The sequence below is a fragment of the Natrix helvetica genome (genome assembly GCF_964273705.1).
Source record: "Natrix helvetica genome assembly, chromosome: 5".
NCBI lineage: Eukaryota > Metazoa > Chordata > Lepidosauria > Squamata > Natricidae > Natrix > Natrix helvetica.
In genome coordinates this window covers 74,003,681-74,024,158 of record NC_138551.1, presented here as the reverse complement: position 1 = coordinate 74,024,158, position 20,478 = coordinate 74,003,681, and the positions used below count along the sequence as shown (strand labels likewise).

General features: G+C 35.7%; 1 protein-coding gene across 4 annotated transcripts in view; it reads right to left on the bottom strand.

Moving 5' to 3' along the window:
* Nucleotides 1-20,478, bottom strand: part of ADGRA1 (adhesion G protein-coupled receptor A1) — a 426,992-nt gene that overhangs the window by 248,433 nt on the left and 158,081 nt on the right. For 3 of the 4 annotated variants that reach the window (XM_081953900.1, XM_081953901.1, XM_081953903.1), the window contains exon 7: nt 4,396-4,609. The exons of the other annotated variant lie outside the window; for it this stretch is intronic. In XM_081953900.1, coding sequence (XP_081810026.1) covers nt 4,396-4,609 — 214 coding nt within the window. The remainder of the gene's footprint in view (nt 1-4,395; nt 4,610-20,478) is intronic. 4 annotated transcript variants of the gene reach the window in all.

Here is a 20,478-nt window from a genome sequence, read left to right as displayed (position 1 = left end):
CCTCCCCAGGCTCCAGACCCTTTCTAGGAGCCTGGAGAGGCCAAAAATGGCCTTCCCCACCCCCACGGAGGCCCACCAGAGGCCGAAAACAGCTGTTTCCTGACTTCTGGTGGGCCCAGAAGGCCCGAAAATCAGCTAGCCGGCACATACATGCACGCCGGAGTTGAGTTCACATGCCCACTGGTTCGCCATCACGGCCTTATAGCATCATGTATTACAAATGCATGAACAGCAACCGAGTTGTTAAGTTCTTGGTAAGGTGTGCTGTGACACAGCAAGATTTAAGACAACAGGAGACTTCTCCAGCTCTGGGATACAAGGAAAATACTACCAAAGTTGCTATGTCGATCAACCTTAGAAAACGTAGGATGGATGCCTTCGTGGCATTTGTGTGTGTGTGTGTGTGTGTTTCTAATTACATCCCAGTTGCACTTTTCTTCTATGTTTGAGTATACTAGGGGGAACAGACTGAGCTTATGCGTTCTGGACCAGATCATGTGACCAGGAGGCTGGGCTTAAAAGTGTCAAAATTTTAAAAAATGCCTAACTTGACTCTGCTTCCCCCACCCCACCCCGATGCATGCACACATGCACACACACACATGGACACACGCACACAGATCAAATAAAAGATAAACAATTTTGTAATCTTCCCTCTAGCTAAACCACCTTAAACAATGCACTCAGCAGTTGCAATGAGGCAGCAATGAGGAAGTAGAGGCTTTGACTTCAGCCCACTGTCATTCAGAAAGTGGCATTTCAGAAACACACAACCCTTTCTTGGGTTTGAAGCTTCCAAAAATTGCACAAGAATGGGGCAAGCTTTGGGGAATAGCTGGTGTTGGGTATTGGTGAATGCTGCCATATCACCCTGGAATATGATCATGGCATGTCACCTTTGACAAGTGTGTTATAGTTTCACCATCACTCACTTAGAATGAAGCCATCAACAACATTCCATGGTTCCTGCTCATTTGAATTTCCCGAAGTGGGGGGAAATTGTAATTTCTTTTCTCTGAAACACCTGGATGGATCCTGTCAATTTTTAAACTTAAACTTTTTAGGAGAAGGGACTAGTTTTGAACCACCCTCAATTTGGTCCCATTCTATTTTGTTTCTTGCTGATTTATCTTACCAATGCAGATAGGCAAAGATAGGCAAACTAAATCCCGAGAGTCTTTACATTACTTCTTTCCAATAATCCACTGGATTGGGAAATATAAAAAAGTGCCTATACATATTAAACAATCAAGTCTACAGTAAATACTTCCCTAGTTTCTATGACAACACTAAAAGAAAAACTTAAATTAGATTATATATGGAGCTATAATTAAGGGTGACCTGAAAATACCTCCCTAATTGGAACTTTATAGAGTTAAATTGTTTTTTTTTTCAGATATCAAAAGCACTATAATAATGTATCAGTTTGAACTATGAATTATAACCCATTGCTTTAAAAATAATCAGCAGAATTCTGAAGTGTAATGTTAGTTATCACCCCAAAATGCCTGCATGTACGGTACAAATAAGGGTAACCAGCTACAGGAATACCAAGAGAGGAGTAAACTGGTGGTCCTACCTGTTCCCAAGTCATTGTAATTTAAGCACATTTATTTATATAATCACCATAATAAAGACATCAACAATTGCTAATTACAGCCATAAAGCCAAATGCAGTACAACATCCAATCACAGAACACTTCTCGCTCCCCCCTGCTCTCACTCTCTCTCTCTCTCACACACACACACACACGTATGTATCATTGTAGCCATTGTCTATCCACTGCAGGATGAAAGTCTCTTCCACATGCCATTTGAAGTTACAGCGGCACGGAAAAAAGGGGCTTACAACCATTTTTCACACTCATGACCGTTGCAGTGTCCCCGTGGTCGTGCGATAATTGGATGCTTGACAACTGACTCACATTTATGGAAGGCTGCAGGGTCTCGGGGTCATGTGATCCTCTTTTCCAACCTTCTCACAAGCAAGGTCAATGGGGAAACTGAATTCACTTAACGATGATGTTACTAATTTAACGACGGCAGTGAATCACTTAACAAACGTGGCAAGAAAAGTCATAAAATGGGGCAAAACTCACAACAAATTTCTCACTTAGCAACATTATGCTGGGCTCAATTGGGAATGGACATTGAGGACTACCTGTATATACACATACACACACACACCACACACACACACTGGAGCAGCACAATATGGTCTAAAGAGTAATAAGAATATGTACAATAAAGTAACATAAAATATATTTATATATTTATATTTATAAATAATATTATAGTATAGTAGATATTTACAAATATAAATTATATTTATATCATGTCATATTGTACTGTAATAATTATAGTATACTATAAAATATCATATTATTGAGTAATAAATAAATATCTAAATGTAGTCAATATTGTGGAATATTGGAGAGAGCACAAAATGAGCAACCTGGGAAGATATATTTAAATCGCTGTACTTTATGCTTCTGATGACGTGAGGTACAACTGATAAAACTTGTGCCACTGAATAAAAATTGTTAGTCAAAAAAGGTTCTCTCCTACATTGTTCATGATCTACACAGGCACCCAGCAGTTCAGTAGTTTAGGCTTATATTATAAATAAAATGTGCAGCTCCAAAAATGGAATTAAGGTCAGTGTAACTAACAATCCTGTAATTTAAGGACTGGTTGATGACAGAACCCATTAAATTATCAGCATTAACTGAATCTTGATCTGATTTTAGCAGAAGATCTTGGAATAGATCCACTGACCTCTCAGAAGGCTTAACTTAGTCAAGCCTAAAAGAACTGGTTTCAATTAGACTACTGTAAATGTGATTAGGCTGGAATGTAGCATATCTTTTTACACAAATTGATTTCTCTTGTTAACATCCTGCAATATTAAGCATGTTCCATGTTTGACATTTTTAAACGTGCATCAAATCATTTCTGTAGAGTACAAAACATAATTACCATATAATAAAGAATAAAGAATATAATTCAGCATCTCCATTTCATTACTATAGTGTCCTACAGTTGAAAAATGTTCCGAATATAATAGTCACCCTTTGATATGAAGAAAATACACACAAATTAAAACAGGCTGGCAGCTCCTCATAGCTCCAAGATCATATTATTCAACATAAACTTTATAAACCATGATAATTCAGGATCCTAACATATTTATGTTAGCTGCTGCCAATGCACATAGCTTTTGAGAATTATTAGCAGGGACTGCTGCTGAACTTAGATATCTCCCCGATATCTCATCTAGAAAGCAAATGCTAAAAGATAGTTACAAAAGTTGTAAGTAATGGGGAGATGAATTTATTTGTGAAGAACAAAATAACTGATTAATTTTATCTACTAATATTCCAGGCAAAATACCATTACTGGAGAAATGGTTCAGTGGTATAAATAAACAAACAATAAGGAAAAATAAGTACATTTTAAGTTACCTTTTTATTTTCAACTATTTTTTTATTTTATTTTATTTTTTATCTAGCCACCAGTGGATTACTGCATCTAAGGAGATACTGTGTTCATGTAGTATTCTAATACCATGGCTAATTTTAACAAGATAATCTGAGTCATAATCGCTGCTTTAAAAACCAGATTAATATAGATTAATCTGTAATCTAAATCTTTAGATTAATATAAACCAAAACCAACATCATAACTGACATAAGATAATTCAGTGAGAAAAAAGTCTGCCTTTCCCCTACAGTTATTCATGCAAAATTATTGCACAGCCTGTCCAAAATTGGATTATAGAACTACTCTATAATAGAACTGAATTATTCCATTACTTATTTATAAAGTCTGACAGTGGGGTATTTTAATATTCAGTTTACAAAACCTGGGACATATTTTATTGACCACTTAATTAAACACACTACTCTACATACAGAAAGCAGAGACTGAGATCAGCACCCAGCGAGGAAAAACAAATCAGTATTTTCCCTTTTAAACTGGATTTGGAGAGATCTGAGTCACTCTGAGGATGAGCAAGAAATATATAGTGCAGGTTTGCCATCTTCCATATTTCTGATTTTGCATGAAGACAGCAAAGAACATTCATTTCAATAGATGCTCTAAGTGGGATTACGGATGACTGTTTTTATTTGATATTATTCACATATACTGTAACAAATTTCAATAATTAAACAAAGTTTTTGCCTGTGTGAAATGCATTGGGTCCGTTAGAAACTGACTTCTTCATATTTTGTGTGACTATGAAGGGAAGTAAGTAAATGAGAATGTTTTTCTATCAACATACTGATGGGGAACTTACCTGTCAACTTCCAATATTCACAGTGTTCAAACCACATCATAAACAATTGCACTCATATAACACACATATATAAATACATAAATGAAAATACATACCGGGTAACTAAACAGCAGTCGTGTATTATGGTCTCCTCCACAAACATGCCTCTTTCCTCATCAGTTTCAACCAAGCGACCGTCATGATACCAATGCACTTGTGTCGTATTGTCAAGGTACGTTGCTGTACACTGAAATGGCAAGCGATCACCATGAAAAACCACCTGTTTCTGTGATGGTATCAATTCAAAAAGAGGCAACTCCAATGGACCAGCTATAGATGGGAGTATAAAGAAAATTATTTTTTATTCCATTATTAAGAATATTGTCCTCTTTTAAAAAAAAAATATCAACACTAGATTCAATAAGTACAATATGAACAAGATTATTATTTACCATGCACTTCTAAGTGTGTCTGTTCAGAAATAACACCCACTAGTTGTAGTGGGAACATAGGGTTATACCAGGGGTGTCCAAACTTGGGAACTTTAAGACTTGTGGACTTCAACTCCCAGAATTCCCCAGCCAGCATGGCTGGCTGGGGAATTCTGGGAGTTGAAGTCCACAAGTCTTAAAGTTCCCAAGTTTGGACACCCCTGGATTATAGATACACATTTTTTTCAATACACAATGCACCAACTTTTCAATTTCCACTGTTCATCCTCAAAATGAATTCTGCACAAGGGTAAGAAATTATAGTGTCTACTGGTGATAATTGTTTGACCATATATTCTTGGCTGCATGATTCAGAAGAAAAAGACCTCTCATTGCCACTTACAATTAAGTGCAGGTAGCAGAAGATGAGAGACACTAAAATCATTAGGACTAAAAAGAAAAGGTGAGTGAACATAGGCAACTGCAACATGATCCAATGAAATCAAGAAAGTTGAGCTGTTTTCCATTCCGTAAAAGAAATGGAACATTAAAATGCTTGTTCATAAGCTGCACAGGGACACTTATTCATGTCATCAATCTGCTATTTACTTTTCATTTATTATATCATAATAGGTGAAGATATGCTGTCACAAGGGAAGAAAGTATCTTGTGGTGGAATATGAACATACATACAGCTATGACCATAATTGAGCCCAGAAATATGGTAAGTTGAGGAATCACATGACTGGACACAACTTTTAAACATCTTTTTCTGGTGGTCTTTAAGTGAATGCCATGGTCATTAAGCAAATCAAATTTTCTCAATAGATGTTTTTTTCTTTTTTGCCAGAAATCAGTAAAAAAAAAAACATTGCAAATTGCAATACTGTGACTGGGGGATATTGCCAAGCACCCCAAATGTGATCATGTGACTGTAGGGTGTGTGAGTGCAGCTGTTGTAACTTTGGAAACTTTGTAAATAGCTTTTGGGGGAGTCGATCGTAACTTTGTACAGTCTCTAAGCAACCAGTTGTAAGTAGAGCATTACCCGTACTCTACAACCTCATTAACACTTCTAGGATTAACATATGGTTCATTTCAAGGTCATTGTTCATCTCTTTATATGTGTATGTATGTATGTACACACACACACACACATATCCATACACAGTATATGCATTCATTTAATGTATCAGCACACCACATATCAGATTTTTTTCCATGTTGGAATGAAAAATCATGAAATATCTTGTTGCAGAACAGATTTGATTCATTTGATAGCTATCAATGAAGTGTGGGGTTTTTTTTTCATTTTCTGGTAAGTACCGGGATACACTGCTACATTAACACCCGAGGAGTTGTGATATTAGTGATTAAAATATAAAATGTCTTATTCAGAATAAGCATAACTATTTCATTTCAATTTTAATTCCAAAATGTATCATTGGAACATTTCTGTTCAGGATATTAGGATTACAACTTGCAGAAATACAGTTAGCAAGGAGAATGATGATGATTATTATAAAATATAATCTCAAAACATCTGAAGAATGCCAAATTAAAGAATAGATTATGATATCTATAAGTTTCTATTAGAAAGTATCTTCCTTTTTATAGTAACATGGAAGTATTGAGTTTTAAACTGCAAATATCAGCAATCACAGTATCTTGTAAAACCAACTCTAGAGATTGAAGATTGGAGACATGATAAGTGCCCTGTCATAATTTCCAGGACCAGGTTACAAAGGAATTACAAAGGGAAATCAGCTTCACTTTGTAGCATTCATATTGTTGGCTATTCAAATGTTCCACCTTACTGATTTTTTTAATTGTCTGGATGTTGGTACTACATAGATGTGAGAAGTGAGAACTTTGGGGGAAAGATACAGGTCTTCTCTGTGGTATTCTTCACTGTAGCCCACTCCAGAAGTCTAGTTGGTACCAACGGTATCTTTTCATAAAGGTTGTGAAGTATTCATAAGTGAGTATAATTTGCTTGTTGGGTGATTATTTCTGTTTCTATTTAATGTTTCAATGGGTGAGTATTGTAAACTGATATGAACAGCAGCATGAAATTCTGTTCACTCATTCAGTTATCACCCTACTGAAGTTTCATTGAGCAAGCATGCACAATAGATACCTCTTTTGTTACTTCTAAGATAAAGAATGTACATCCCTGGCAGTCATGTTGGATCTTAATTTCCTAAACATCAATATAAATTTCTTGTGCCATATTTTAATTGTTAAATGATTTCAGTATTATTCTAAAATATTTTAATCTTTAATTTTATATTCTGTCCTGGCTCTGGAAATCAAAGCTATGTTACTACCATAGCAACTGGGTTGGGGAAGGTAAAGTGTCAGATTATGGATTGTTTACAATTGAAGAAAAATATCATTTCTTCTGCTCCAGTGCATTCTGAAGATGTGAACTCACTGGAGGCTGCAAATATAAGGATTAAAGCTGGCAAGGTAGGAACCAGCATTTTCCAGGTTAGAAAACCTATTCACTTCTCTGTCGTAGTTGTGATTTAGCTAAGCCACTCCCGTTGACCTGTTCTCAGCTTCCTTCTGCTTTCCTGCACATACTAATGTGAGGGAATCATTATGAGATGGAAGATGGCTGGCTGGCTGGCTGAGAGGGAGGAAAAGAAATTGATGACAAAAAGTAAGCCTGGGAAATAAAATTCTAGGTGAATCACAGTTCCCTTCTACTTCTTAAGGTGTGCCCTCAGCTATTGCTTGAGGTCTGAAGCAGTGCCCTCTTGGCTGAAATCTTTATTTTGCAGTGATAGAAATGACTACGTATCATGTAAATATAGCTGTAGCAACAGGGTACTTGAGAAATGAAATAATAATGAGGAGGAGGGTAGCAACAGACTTTTTCTTGGCAGTGTGAAAACTATGAATTCAATGGGTTTACAGTATGTCAGCCCCCTCTTCTCAAGAGAGAGAGATCACAAATAAGGATAAAGAGATTTCTATGCCAATTTATATATACATACGATAAACTACGTCTGTAATAGAATCCCTCAAGGGTGTGTGAGTACTTTTTATCAACCATGACAAAAAGTACTTATACCTGCAGAAATTCACATTAGTCTTTATCCTAACCTTTTGAGCCTTAAAATCCAGCTCTCCCTGCCCCCAACCCCCAGGCCTGGGTTAGGAAATATATATTAGGTCCCTTTGAGAAAGAAGCAAGTTACAATTTTATTGCTCCTCCTGGATGTCTATTGTTCTCTCACTAGTTATAATACCTTCCACTGTTTTTAATCCTGTATGCTATCCAAAACTATTATGGAGCCAGACCATCTTAGTAGTTTGATAAATAAATAAATGAATGTCAGAAATAATTTAATATATACTTGCTTTCTAGTCCTTTCATATTTTAAACATACACCCTGCTATTCAAAATCAATTCCATTTGGCTGATGAGAGCAAATTTCATTGTCTTCCACTGTGTATCCATTAAAAAATGTTTATTTGTAGCTTCCTAGGAAACATAACATGTCAAGTGAGTTTATTTGTAATAGAAAACCATTCCCCTGGAAAGAGCTGCTACGTATCCCAAAATTTTCTGCAGGGCAAAACAAGATAATTCCTGAACAGACAACCCACAGTACAATAGAGAAATACATGCATGTTTCAATCTAGAGGAACATTTAAAACATTTTCCTTTTACAGAAATAGAGAGAGATTCAGGAAGTATAGTGGTTTAAATATTAGCATTCTGTATCCTTGCCAATCAAGGAAGTTTTTAAAAATAGGGAGTAGAATTGACAGATATGGTCATAAAAGTGTAGTTTAGTGTAGTTTAATTCCTAAATTCCAGATCTGAGGGAGCTGATCTATCATCAGGATTTGTGTAATGATTGAAAAATCAGTTCCTAATTAAAGCTATGTGTAACTTGTCTCTAGGGTCATACTAAATAAGAAATCATTTACAGAACTGCTCTCTGCCAAAGGGAGAGTAGCAGTGGTGGGATTCAAATGTGTTTACTCCTGGTTCTGTAGGCATGGCTTGGTGGGCATGGCAGTGGAAGGATACTGTAAAATCTCCATTCCCTCCCCTCTCCAGGGGAAGGTTATTACAAAATCCCCATTTCCTCCCTATCAGCTGGAGGCAGAGAATAGATGGGGGCAGGGCCAGTCAGAGGTGGTATTTACCGGTTCTCCGAACTACTCAAAAATTCCGCTACCAGTTCTCCAGAACTGGTCAGAACCTGCTGAATACCAACTCTGGAGAGTAGGAAAGAAATCAAAGTATTTAAGTCTCCACCAGTTAGCCTGGCAAGGTAGTTCGCACAAGAAGCACAACTAGGGGTAGAAACTCCATCTTTATTGTAATGTTATTTTAACAGAATGTTGCAAGACTTAAAAGTATTTCTCCCCTCCTTTCTGTTAGTCTCCAAAAAACTAAGGAAGGTGCTTTTGTGTAATCCCCCATTCTGTGGGCTGAAGCATTTTCATGTTGGTTGTCCCACTTGTGGTCTCCCTCCTGAATACGAAGATCATTTCTACATACAACTTATACCAGATCCACTACAGTGCAAAACATGAATGAATTTTTGGAGTCACAATGTTACTTAATGAAGAAGAAAGGGGAGGAGGCGGAGGAAAAGATGCAATTCTTAAAGAATGCTACCTTTCAGCTCAGTATTCTTGCTAGATCTTCTTCATGGGAATTGTATAGAAATTGGGTTAAATGAGTTCTCTTAACAGACTGCAACGTTACAGTTTATCTATTATTTGAATAAGCTATAATTGTTTAGTTTGCACATTACATTAAGTCATAACACGTTTTCTAAATGACAATGGCTTGCTTCATGTAATGTTGTAATCTTAAACAAAAAAAAAACTCAGAATATGTTACTGCAATATTACTTAGCTAATTTTATTTGTTAAGGAAAAATAAATGGTTTTTTGTGGCATTAGCAGCATTTAGACCTATTCGCATACCTAGAATTATAAATTTATCTTAATAAACTAAGAAAAAGTCAAGAATAGCCTTAAGCATAAATTTAAAAAATTCTATAGATGCTCTCTGAAAACAGAGGATATAAAAAGTGGAACAGGAAAACATTTTCTACAAGTAACAAAATTAAATTAACAAAATTAAAACAGACCCCAAGGCTCTGTTTTAGGCCCAGTACTCTTCAACATCTTCATCAATGATTTGGATGAGGGGATAAATGGGGAACTCATCAAATTTGCAGATGACACCAAGCTGGCAGGAATAGCCAACACTCCAGAAGATAGGCTTAAGATACAGAAGGATCTTGACAAACTTGAACATTGGGGACTATCTAATAAAATGAAATTCAATGGTGATAAGAGTAAGGTTCTACATTTAGGCAACAAAAATGGAATGCACAGGTACAGTACAGGTGATACCTTGCTCAGTAGTAGTAACTGTGAAAGGGATCTTGGAGTCCTAGTGGACAACCATTTAAATATGAGCCAGCAGTGTGCAGCAGCTGCCAAAAAAGCCAACACAGTCCTAGGCTGCATCAATAGAGGGATAGAATCAAGATCACGTGAAGTGTTAATACCACTTTATAATGCCTTGGTAAGGCCACACTTGGAATACTGCATTCAGTTCTGGTCGCCACGATGTAAAAAAGATGTGGAGACTCTAGAAAGAGTGCAGAGAAGAGCAACAAAGATGATTAGGGGACTGGAGACTAAAACATATGAAGAACGGTTGCAGGAACTGGGTATGTTTAGCTTAAGAGAAAGAAGGACTAGGGGAGACATGATAGCAGTGTTCCAATATCTCAGGGGTTGCCACAAAGAAGAGGGAGTCAAACTATTCTCCAAGGCACCTGAGGGTAGAACAAGAAGCAATGGGTGGAAACTAACCAAGGAGAGGAGCAACTTAGAACTGAGGAGAAATTTCCTGACAGTTAGAACAATTAATCAGTGGAACAGCTTGCCTCCAGAAGTTGTGAATGCCCCAACACTGGAAGTCTTTAAGAAGATGTTGGATAGCTCTTTGTCTGAAACGGTATAGGGTTTCCTGCCTAGGCAGGGGGTTGGACTAGAAGACCTCCAAGGTCCCTTCCAACTCTACTATTGTATTGTATTGTATTGTATTGTATTGTATTGTATTGTAAATCAACAAGTAAAAAAAATTTCTCATTAAACAAGAGTGCACTCATCTGTTTCCATGGATTTTTATTAGCCCTATCAGCAGGGTGGGATAAAATAACACTTTAACAATACAGACCTTTTTGTTTTTTTGCATAGTATAGCTGGATTATAAATTCCTACATTGGTAACTCGGTATTCATCATTAATTGGTTCTGGGAAGCACAATGAGTACCAAAAGCAATGGGTACCAAATATTTTTTTCCCGTAGGGAATAATGTAGTTAGTCACAAGGTAGTCAACACCAACAAGTTCTAGCTTGTGCGTTGAGTACCAAACAAAAGATGAGTACGAAGACAAAATTTTTGCATCAAAATATCAAAATATGTTGAGTACCAAATTCAATGATCAACATTTTCTTGAAGCTGTCTACAGATAATTTTACACACACACACACACACACACACACAGAATATATAGTGAAAATACCTTCACAAATGCAAGGCAGAAACTTAAATAAATAAAACCAACAAACAAGTAACATAGCCAATATTAAAAGATATGCAAGGTATTCTACTATTTTTTTCTCCACCAGCCCTCATGTCATCCTTCTTCCTTCTGCTATATCAGTATTGCTTTTAACTACAAAATCCCTGGAAGTGGGATTGTGTTACTCATGACTCTTTTCCAAGGCACCAAGAGCAACAGCAGCAAAGCAAATTTGAAAATCAGAGAACACAGGTTAAAAAACCACTATTATATGACTAATTCACCAATGTGTCATCGTTATTCATAAATTGTTATCCACCAAAGTAATTGCTTTGGACTGCATGCATATTTTCATATTTGATTCTGATGTTCATTCAAACAGCAACATATTGCCAGTCTCAAAAGGCTAGCTCCTTGTGCATAAAATAAAAGTTAATCTTTTAAAAAGTATAGCTACATAGCATTGTATACCAGTCTTGGTTTTATTTTATTTTATCCAATAATTTTCTTAAAAATTTTAAATGAGCAAAATAAAAGTCAATACAAAGTACAAAAAGGAAGGAAGGAAGGAAGGAAGGAAGGAAGGAAGGAAGGAAAGAAAGAAAAAAGTGGGGAAGAAAAAGAGAAAAGAAGTAACTTCCCCCTTCAACGCAGCAGGTAAAATCAATTTTAATAGTGTAGCACTAGTAAGCTTATTGGGTTTTATTTAAAATATATATAATGTGTCTTCCCCCCATTGCTAATCTCTTGGATAAGGAAAACAAAATCCAAATGCTATGTCAACCAATCTTTGTCAACAAAAGTCTAGTAAAGGCAACAGATATAACTATTTGCTTTTTTAAAAAATCCTGATTGAAAAAGCTGATCTTATAAATCTTCCTTGATTTATTGGACTGGAAGCTTTTCCAAAAAATTGTATTTATTATTTCTTGGAACACTAATACAAATAAATAAGTAGTATGATCATAACTTGTTTTAGGAAAGCCTCTATTATATAAACATTTATTTCTTCCTTAGTTACATTTGTTAGGGAGTTACATAACTGAGAATAAAAATAACAGGATTGACGATTTACTGAGTCAGAATCATTACTGTATGTAATTTAACCCAAGAGTCCATAATAGTAGCAACATATTGTTAACCATGTCGCAATTACAATTCAGGTGGCTAGTACTTTACCATTTCTTTGACCTTATTCCTAATATCTAATGTGTAACTATATCTACATGAAGGGAAATATGCATTGGGATACCCCAAGTTTCTGTTCTACAGTATTCTTCATAAATGATTTAGATGAGGCAATAGATGAACTCATGAAATTTGCAGATGACATCAAGTTAAGGCCAATATTTTAGAAGATGGACTTAAGATCCAGAAAGATCTTGACAGACTTGAATAGTGAGCTCTATCCAACAAAATGCAATTCAGTGGTGAGAAAAGAAAGGGTTTACATTCAGGCAAGGGAAATAAAACAAATGCTGAGGTATGGAATAGGTGATATCTGTGAGAGAGATCTAGGAGTCCTAGTGGACAACCACTTAAATACAAGTGGTATTTAATACAATGTGCTGCAGCTGCCAAAAAAGCCAATGCAGTCCTAAACTGCATCAATAGAGAAATAGTATCAAGATCATGTGTACTGCTATATACTGACTTGGTAATGCCACACTTGGAATACTGAGTCTAGTTTGGGTCACCACAGTACATGATTTCCTTTATCTACATAATCATTTTTCTCAGTAAAAATATTAAATACAAATGATTAAAACATTTTTATTTCTCCGTAGGATTGACACTATATATGTATACATTCACAAATTGTGTTTTATTCTTATTGCTTCGTGCTTGAGAATTCTTTTTAATTCTGCTCCTGTGTTCATTTCAATTAAAAGGGAAAAAAAGAAAGAAAGCCCAAAGATATCTACTCAAACATGATAATCATTACACAAACCAGTAGCAGCAGATAAATGACATGAGGAATGTAAAACAAGCAAGTGATTGTTAGAAGGGTGTTCAGTGCAGGAGGGAAAAGTCAGCTACAATGAGCATAACCATAAATTAGATTTATCATTACACCCAATTACAGCCAAATCACCCAAAATTAATCATTAGAGAGCAAGTTAAAACTTTGAGCAAGTCCATTCCTGTTGGTGGGTAAAGATACATTACAACAATTTGTTTCTGGTCCATTTTAAGCGTGTTTTTTTAAAAAACAAATAACTGAAAGGAGATTACTCCTGTAATTTAATTAAGGACTATATTTTTCAAGGACCCTTCTCTTACCATTTCAACATATTCTACAACATATTCTATAAACTCATTCAAACACATTTCATACACGAACTAAATGGTGTAATCGGTAAGCAAATAAAACTCTTTACAATTAGCTAAATGTCAAGAAAGCCACAGAGAGTAAAAATAAAACTAATTCAATTAAGTTTTAAAAGCGTATCTCTATATGAGATTGTACAGTATTTCTGAAAAGCATTTTTTTACATATGAAAGGCATAACAACTCCAACTCCAACTTCAGCTCTTTTCCCCTTTCTAACTCAAAGTGAGCTTATGAAACTAATACTTTAAAGATGTTAAGTACTAGAACATATATACTGAATTCTACCACCAAATGCAAAACACATTTTTACCAAGAATAAAAAAGATTTTGTTTCCACTGTTTGTTTTTCTGGTAATTTTTTTAAACATCTCTAACAACTTTTAAGCAACTAGAATGATGCTTAATCTTTATGTTTTTGTAATGGCTGTGGTAGGTTTGTAAAAGTTCAGTAAAAAATACAATATATATAATTTTTCAGGAAAGCTGTTTTTCAACAGGATTCTGGTATTAGAAGTTTCTGATAAAATTATATCTAAAATCCAGGAAGGAATTTGGCAGTAAACAACTTGGAATTGATCTCTTGTTTATGCAGTTTTAAAAGAATAGAACAGCAAAGAATAGCTCTGCTTGAAAATCTCAGCAAACATTCTTCTAAAAGCCTTTATATTCAGAGCTACTGAAGCTTTTTTTAATAATCTCAAGTGCCCTCCTGTCAGTAGCATTAAACCACAATAGCAGGAATTACTGATGAGGCCTAAACTATCATTATAATAATTAAAGCACTCTTTTTGCTATCTTGTTCACAAAGTACTCCTTTGTGTTGACTGAAATTCAGAGGGTTTATGTTTCAATGATTTAAAAGGTACGTTCTGGATTAGCATTTTGAACAAAAAGTAATTTCCTTTTTATATGTGAATCCGAAATGGTGATTAGCCTGACAAATCAAATCAAACATAACAAGCAGAATCACCAACCATGCTATGAATTTGGTTTGCTTGCCAAATCACCATTAGTTACCATTAACCAAGATTTGTCCAGGGTCACACATCACAATTAACTATGATTGGTTGATAACTGCTACCTGTCTTCTTGGACCTGCAATATTAAGAATATATGTGGAATGGTAAAATAAAACTGAAAACTAAAGGGTTGCCAAGAAACTGTTATCTCTATAGTTTTCAGTGTTTAATCTGTTACAGCAAAATAACATGGAGGTTATTTGAAAAGTTAGACGAAAATTCAATATCAAGTTTTCTACTCATGGAACTGTTAGTAGAACCCAAAGCATGATGATTTTTCCTTACAACTGTTCTCTCCTGCACATTTCTGTTGAAAGGTGGGGAATTTATCTTTTTCTGGTAAAGTGAGGCAATCCAACAATATGGAATTACACTTTTTCCACAGCATCTTCCTTTCCATTAAATTCACATACACATTATGCTTGCATTGATACTGGAAAGAAGATGGAACAAGCAGTGAGGAGCAGAATTTAAAAATTAAAAAGTTAGAAATAGTCATCTAGCCTGACTCTGTCATTGGGAAAATACAGGAAAGTATTGAAAGATTTGTTTTGTCATTTTCCCTACAGCAGGGGTGTCAAACTCGAGTCATCACGTTGTCATCACATGACGTATTGTGACTTTTCCAACCCTTCGCTAAAACAGGGGGGCGTGGCCAGCATGTGACGCATCCGGCCTCTGGGCTGTGAGTTTGACACCCCTGCTCTACAGATAAGTCATTCCTAATCAGCCACCTGGCCTTATTTAATATGTTTCTTTTGCTTCAACAGATATTGTAGGGTTTTTTTTAATTGTCATGTAAACCTCTGCTGTCTTTAATCAAGAAGTGAAATAGATGTAATTTTATCATAGTGTTTGACTGTAGATGTCTTGAGATTTCAGCTAAAACTTGTTTACAATTTTTGTGTGTGTCTTCATCTAAAACAGTATGGCGGTACACTAGAACAATACAACAAATGGAACAATACAATAATATCTGTGCCAATAACTCAACCAATCCAGAAAGAAAACATAGTGTATCATGTTTATTTAAAATAATAACTTTAACAACAAACAAAATAATTATTTAAAATAAATTGTTCACAATTAAAGATGCAATATAAAAGTACAATATAAATGCAATATATTTAAAAAAAACACATTTCTCCTCCAAGTAAAAACAGAATGGCTCCCAAAAACATCATACATTAGTAACAAGGCCTCAATGACTCTCCTGCTACTTCTGCCTGAGAAAACTGCCAGGTGTTCCAGGTTTTCTGAAATATAAACAAAGTTGGTGCTATGGTATTCCAGAGGGCATGCACAGCTATGGAAAAGGAAAACTACCAGTTGACCATCCTTAATTGTCAGAACTTAGAAGTGCTCCTCCTATCCAAATTAATGGAAGCAATGGGATTAATGGGTTTTAAACATTAAAAAAACAGCATATTGAATTGCACCTTAAAGCAAAAAGCCAGTGTAGGTCCTGGAGCACAGATGTACTATGGACATAAAGAAACATGCCCATGCACTCTAGACAAATGGAGGCATCTTCTTCAAGGATAGCCCTGTACAGACTGCTTCACAGTAATCCATTCAAGAGATGACCAAAGCACAGGTGACCATGTGCAGTGCCTTCTGATCCACAAAAGGGTGCAACTGCCAGACACCTGCACATCTATGTTGTGTAATTGTAGAGAATAAGACATTTCAATGTGTAAAACAGCATAGTGGCGATATTGTAGGTTTCCAAGTAATGAAAACCATTCAAAAAAGAAATGTGCAAAGATCATTATAAAGAAAGTGGAGGAAAAAATTACATAGATATCTGTGCACCAATAAGTGATTCTTTTAAGGTTGTTATTGCTATACCGTAAACAATATTTTGTGATTCCTTTGGATTCTGTACATTGTGTAGGCTTTCTGAACACAGTATGCAAGTAAACCAGTAAGAAAAAATTGCTTTGCAACACTGGGTTTCTAAGGAGATAGAAACACAGAATTTGTGTTCCCTCACTTATTAACACAGTCATTAATCTAACTAGATATTTTGGTTTTAGAATAATGTTTAGAGAAATTTTATTGTTCACAGTATGTTATGAAGGACCACAATGCTCTTCTTGTCTCACAATACATAAAGAATGAACACTAATATCATTAGCACAAAGTAAATTAGGAATTCTTTTACTGGCCACAAGTGATGTTTGGTGTTTCTAAGCACCTGGCTTACACCTTTAAATAAAAATTGAACATGAAAGGTGCCAGTATTGAATCCTGTTTCAACTACTTATTTTGAGAGATGCTTTGCCTGAAGTGTCCTTGGCCATTAAAAGGACTTTAAGAAAATTATTCTTGTGCAGTTTTGGTATCAGAAAATAAAATCTCTAATCTATCATTGAAGCCTCCAGGTTTTTCCGAAGTCTATCACATGGGATAAAATCAAAGGTGAATTTAAGATAGATAAAGGCTGAATGAAGGGTCCCATGACATTAACATTGTATTTTTTTTTTGCTAGATATTTAAATACCTGGCAATGGTAAAATATCGTTCTAAAACTCGAAACTCACCTGTGAGAATATCTTCAGATTCTATCTAATTGCAATTGATAGGGCCCAGTCTTTTGGGGATCACCAAGGAAAAATCAATGACAGAAAAAAGTGTTGCAAAAATTGGCCCCCAGAAATCAATATTAATTTTGAAAAATTCAATGAGGATATAATAAAGCCTGTCTGCTTTAAACTGTGCCTCTAATTTCTTAATGTCTGCCATTGTTAGTGGAGGCCAGACTGGGAGATTGACGTTGCAGAATTTTTTAACAAGCAAAAGGGATTTAAGAATACAGTTCCCAATTAAGTGCAGGTTTACATAGGGTCGTACTTTTCATCTTTTTAGCTGCAAAGGAATCTGATAATTGGTTTTGGTGGCCTGTGCAAGTTTAGCCTAGAACTCTTTTTTAGAACTGTGTTTTATATGATCTTTTCTATAAGAATAAATCACGGGGAAGCGAGCTGCAGTTTTGTGCCCTTTGGACTTGAGCCTGGCTACCAAAGAAGCTGTAGCTACTCTACAAAGCAAGTCAAACTTATTGGCCTTTCAATTAAGATCAAGCATTAGGAGGCCTGGGGGCACAGTGGTTAGAATGCAGTATTGCAGGTTAATTCTGCTCAGAGTCTGGAGTTTGATCCTGATGGGGCTCGCGGATGACTCAGACTTCCATCCTTCCGAGGTTGGTAAAATGATGAGTCAGATTACTGAGGACAATATGCTGACATTGTAAACTTTTACAGAGAGTGCTGTAAAAGCACTGTGGAGCAGTATATACTGTAAGTCTATGTGCTATTGCTAGTGCTATTGTTATAGAACCATCGAATAATGCTGAGAGTGCCAGATTGCCAGTTGCATAGTAGTGGCCAGGCTGCAATGATGCTTTGTTGACCAGTCTAGGTTAAGTTTGATAATAAATGAAAATTCTTGGAATTCCCAGTGGAATTCTTTTTATTAGTTCAGGTGCTGAAGATATGTTTCAAAAGGGGAAGAATATTTGGGTGGTGAAAAATGAGAAAAGTTGACTTACAGTAGAAGTCAAAAATGAACATATTTAAGATTTCATTTGGATATGTAGTGCGATGGGTTCATTGGTCATGACAATTATTTCATTAGTAGAGCACTGTGGAACTATGTAGTGGGTTCATTGAAGGGCAAGATGAGATACAGCAAAGCCTTCAAAGAAAACAGAGATAAAAATTTTAGAAACTGATACTTGACTATTATGATAAAATGAACCAAGCATAAGCTACTGGGACCCATCAGTTCTTGAAGTGGGCTGTCGGCCATGACCGATAGCAAAAATAACAAAAGAACTTCCAAATATAATCAAATTATTTATGTTATTCCTTCCTGCAAATCCATATTGAGACGAATGAAGCAACAAAGAACAGGTCCAGACATATCAATATGAATTTTAAAGATTTAGAAAGGAAATTTAAGATCACAGGGGTACAAGAGATGTTCTCATATATCCAATCAATTTTTGAAAGTGGTTTGGAAAAATAAAAGAATCCTATAAGTGAATGATTGGCTACTTCAATGGTATATATAGCAGAAATTTAGTTTCTAAGGTTACGGGTTATCTGGATGGTGAATTACTGTCCAGGAGGTACTGAATCTCACAAAGACTAGTAAAAATATTGATTCATGTTGCCCCAAACATAACAAGTTGATAAGGAGAGTTTTCAACTATGAGAATTGGAAACAAAACAAAAACTCTGAAGAAAGAATTCCAGATAAAGAGCTGTACTCTGCAAAAGTAAATAAGAGTGTTGTTCTAATGGGAGCTATTAAATCACTCAGGGGAAAAACAGAAAGAAAATTGGTTCACAAAGTTCAAGGTCTTCATTTCCTATACACTGCTGCTCACAGTGTGGGAGATAAACACAATTCGCTGGGACTATTAGTAAAGAAAGGCAAATATGAATTAATAAGTGTAACAGAGATTTAGTGGGATAACTCCCATGAAGGGAATGCAGCCACTGAAGGGTACAATTGATTGAGAGGCACAGAGGCAGCAGAAAAGGAAGAAGAGTTAGTCCCTGTGTGTGTGTAAAAAAGAACTCATACTTGCACAGAATAAAAATCAATGAACTTGGAGAAACTGTTGAGACCCTCTGCCTAAAAACAAATGGAAGAATGATTAAAAACTACTGGTGTTCATGTCTATTAACATTCATCCAATCACCAAGAAATTGTGAGTGGTTATCCTTTTAAAAAGCAAACTGAAGATCCTTCAAAAGAATAATAGTGAACTTTATTATACATTGACAGACAAACCCCGTCAAGATGATCCTTTAAAATTGTTCTTTGCTGACAATTTCACAAGAATCCCTTTGTTTAATACAGCCGAGAAATGGGACCAAAGCAACAGACTTAGTTAAGGAAGTAAAAGTATCTTGAAGAATGCTATGTGTCCATGCAAGAATTCCGAAGAGCAAAAATTTGACTTAAGCAATGATTAGTGAAGCAGGTTTTATAGCAGTAAGGAGATTTATATACAGAAATACATCATGGGGATTATTGGCAATGCCTACTTAGCTACATCCAAACAGGAAAAGAGTGAAATATCACATGATACGTGTAGGAGCCTGGAGACAAAACCCTACATTACCCATTTTTTTTAAGACAAAGAGTTCTCACCTTAAAATGAAGTTATAGGTTTTAATAAAGTTATAGTAATGATATGAACAGGTAGTTCTTGCTTACCAACCGCTCATTTGTGACTGTTCAAAGTTATGATGATGCTGAAAAAGAAGCCATATGACTGGTCCTCAAAGTTGTGGCCATTGCAGCCTCCCCGCAGTCATGTAATCATGATTTAGGCACTTGGCAACCAACACACATTTATGATGGTCACAGTGCCCCAGCGTCTTATGATCGCCCTTTGCAACCTTCATACCTGGCTTCTAACAATGTGGCCAAAATGAATGTGGTCAAAGAGGAAGCTGACAAGAAGTTGCAAGTCACTTAACAACCCACACTGGTTCACTTAATGACTGCAGCCAGAACTAACATTGTGAGTCGATGTGTCACATGACAATTGACTTTACAACTGCATAACTTAGTGATGGAGTTGCTGGTTCCAATTGAAATAGAGGAGTAATTGAAAAATTCCTTCCTAGGGGGAGCTAATGGAAAAAATATGCTCAGATCAAGTTTCTAAAAAAGAAATGATATCTTAATGTATTTCTTAATTATTTAATAATTTAAATACATCCAGTGCAAACAGTAGAAGCAACCAATGAAACTACATAAAAAGCTTAGTGAATATCTGAAAAAAAATGCATATATGAAATAAAGATGG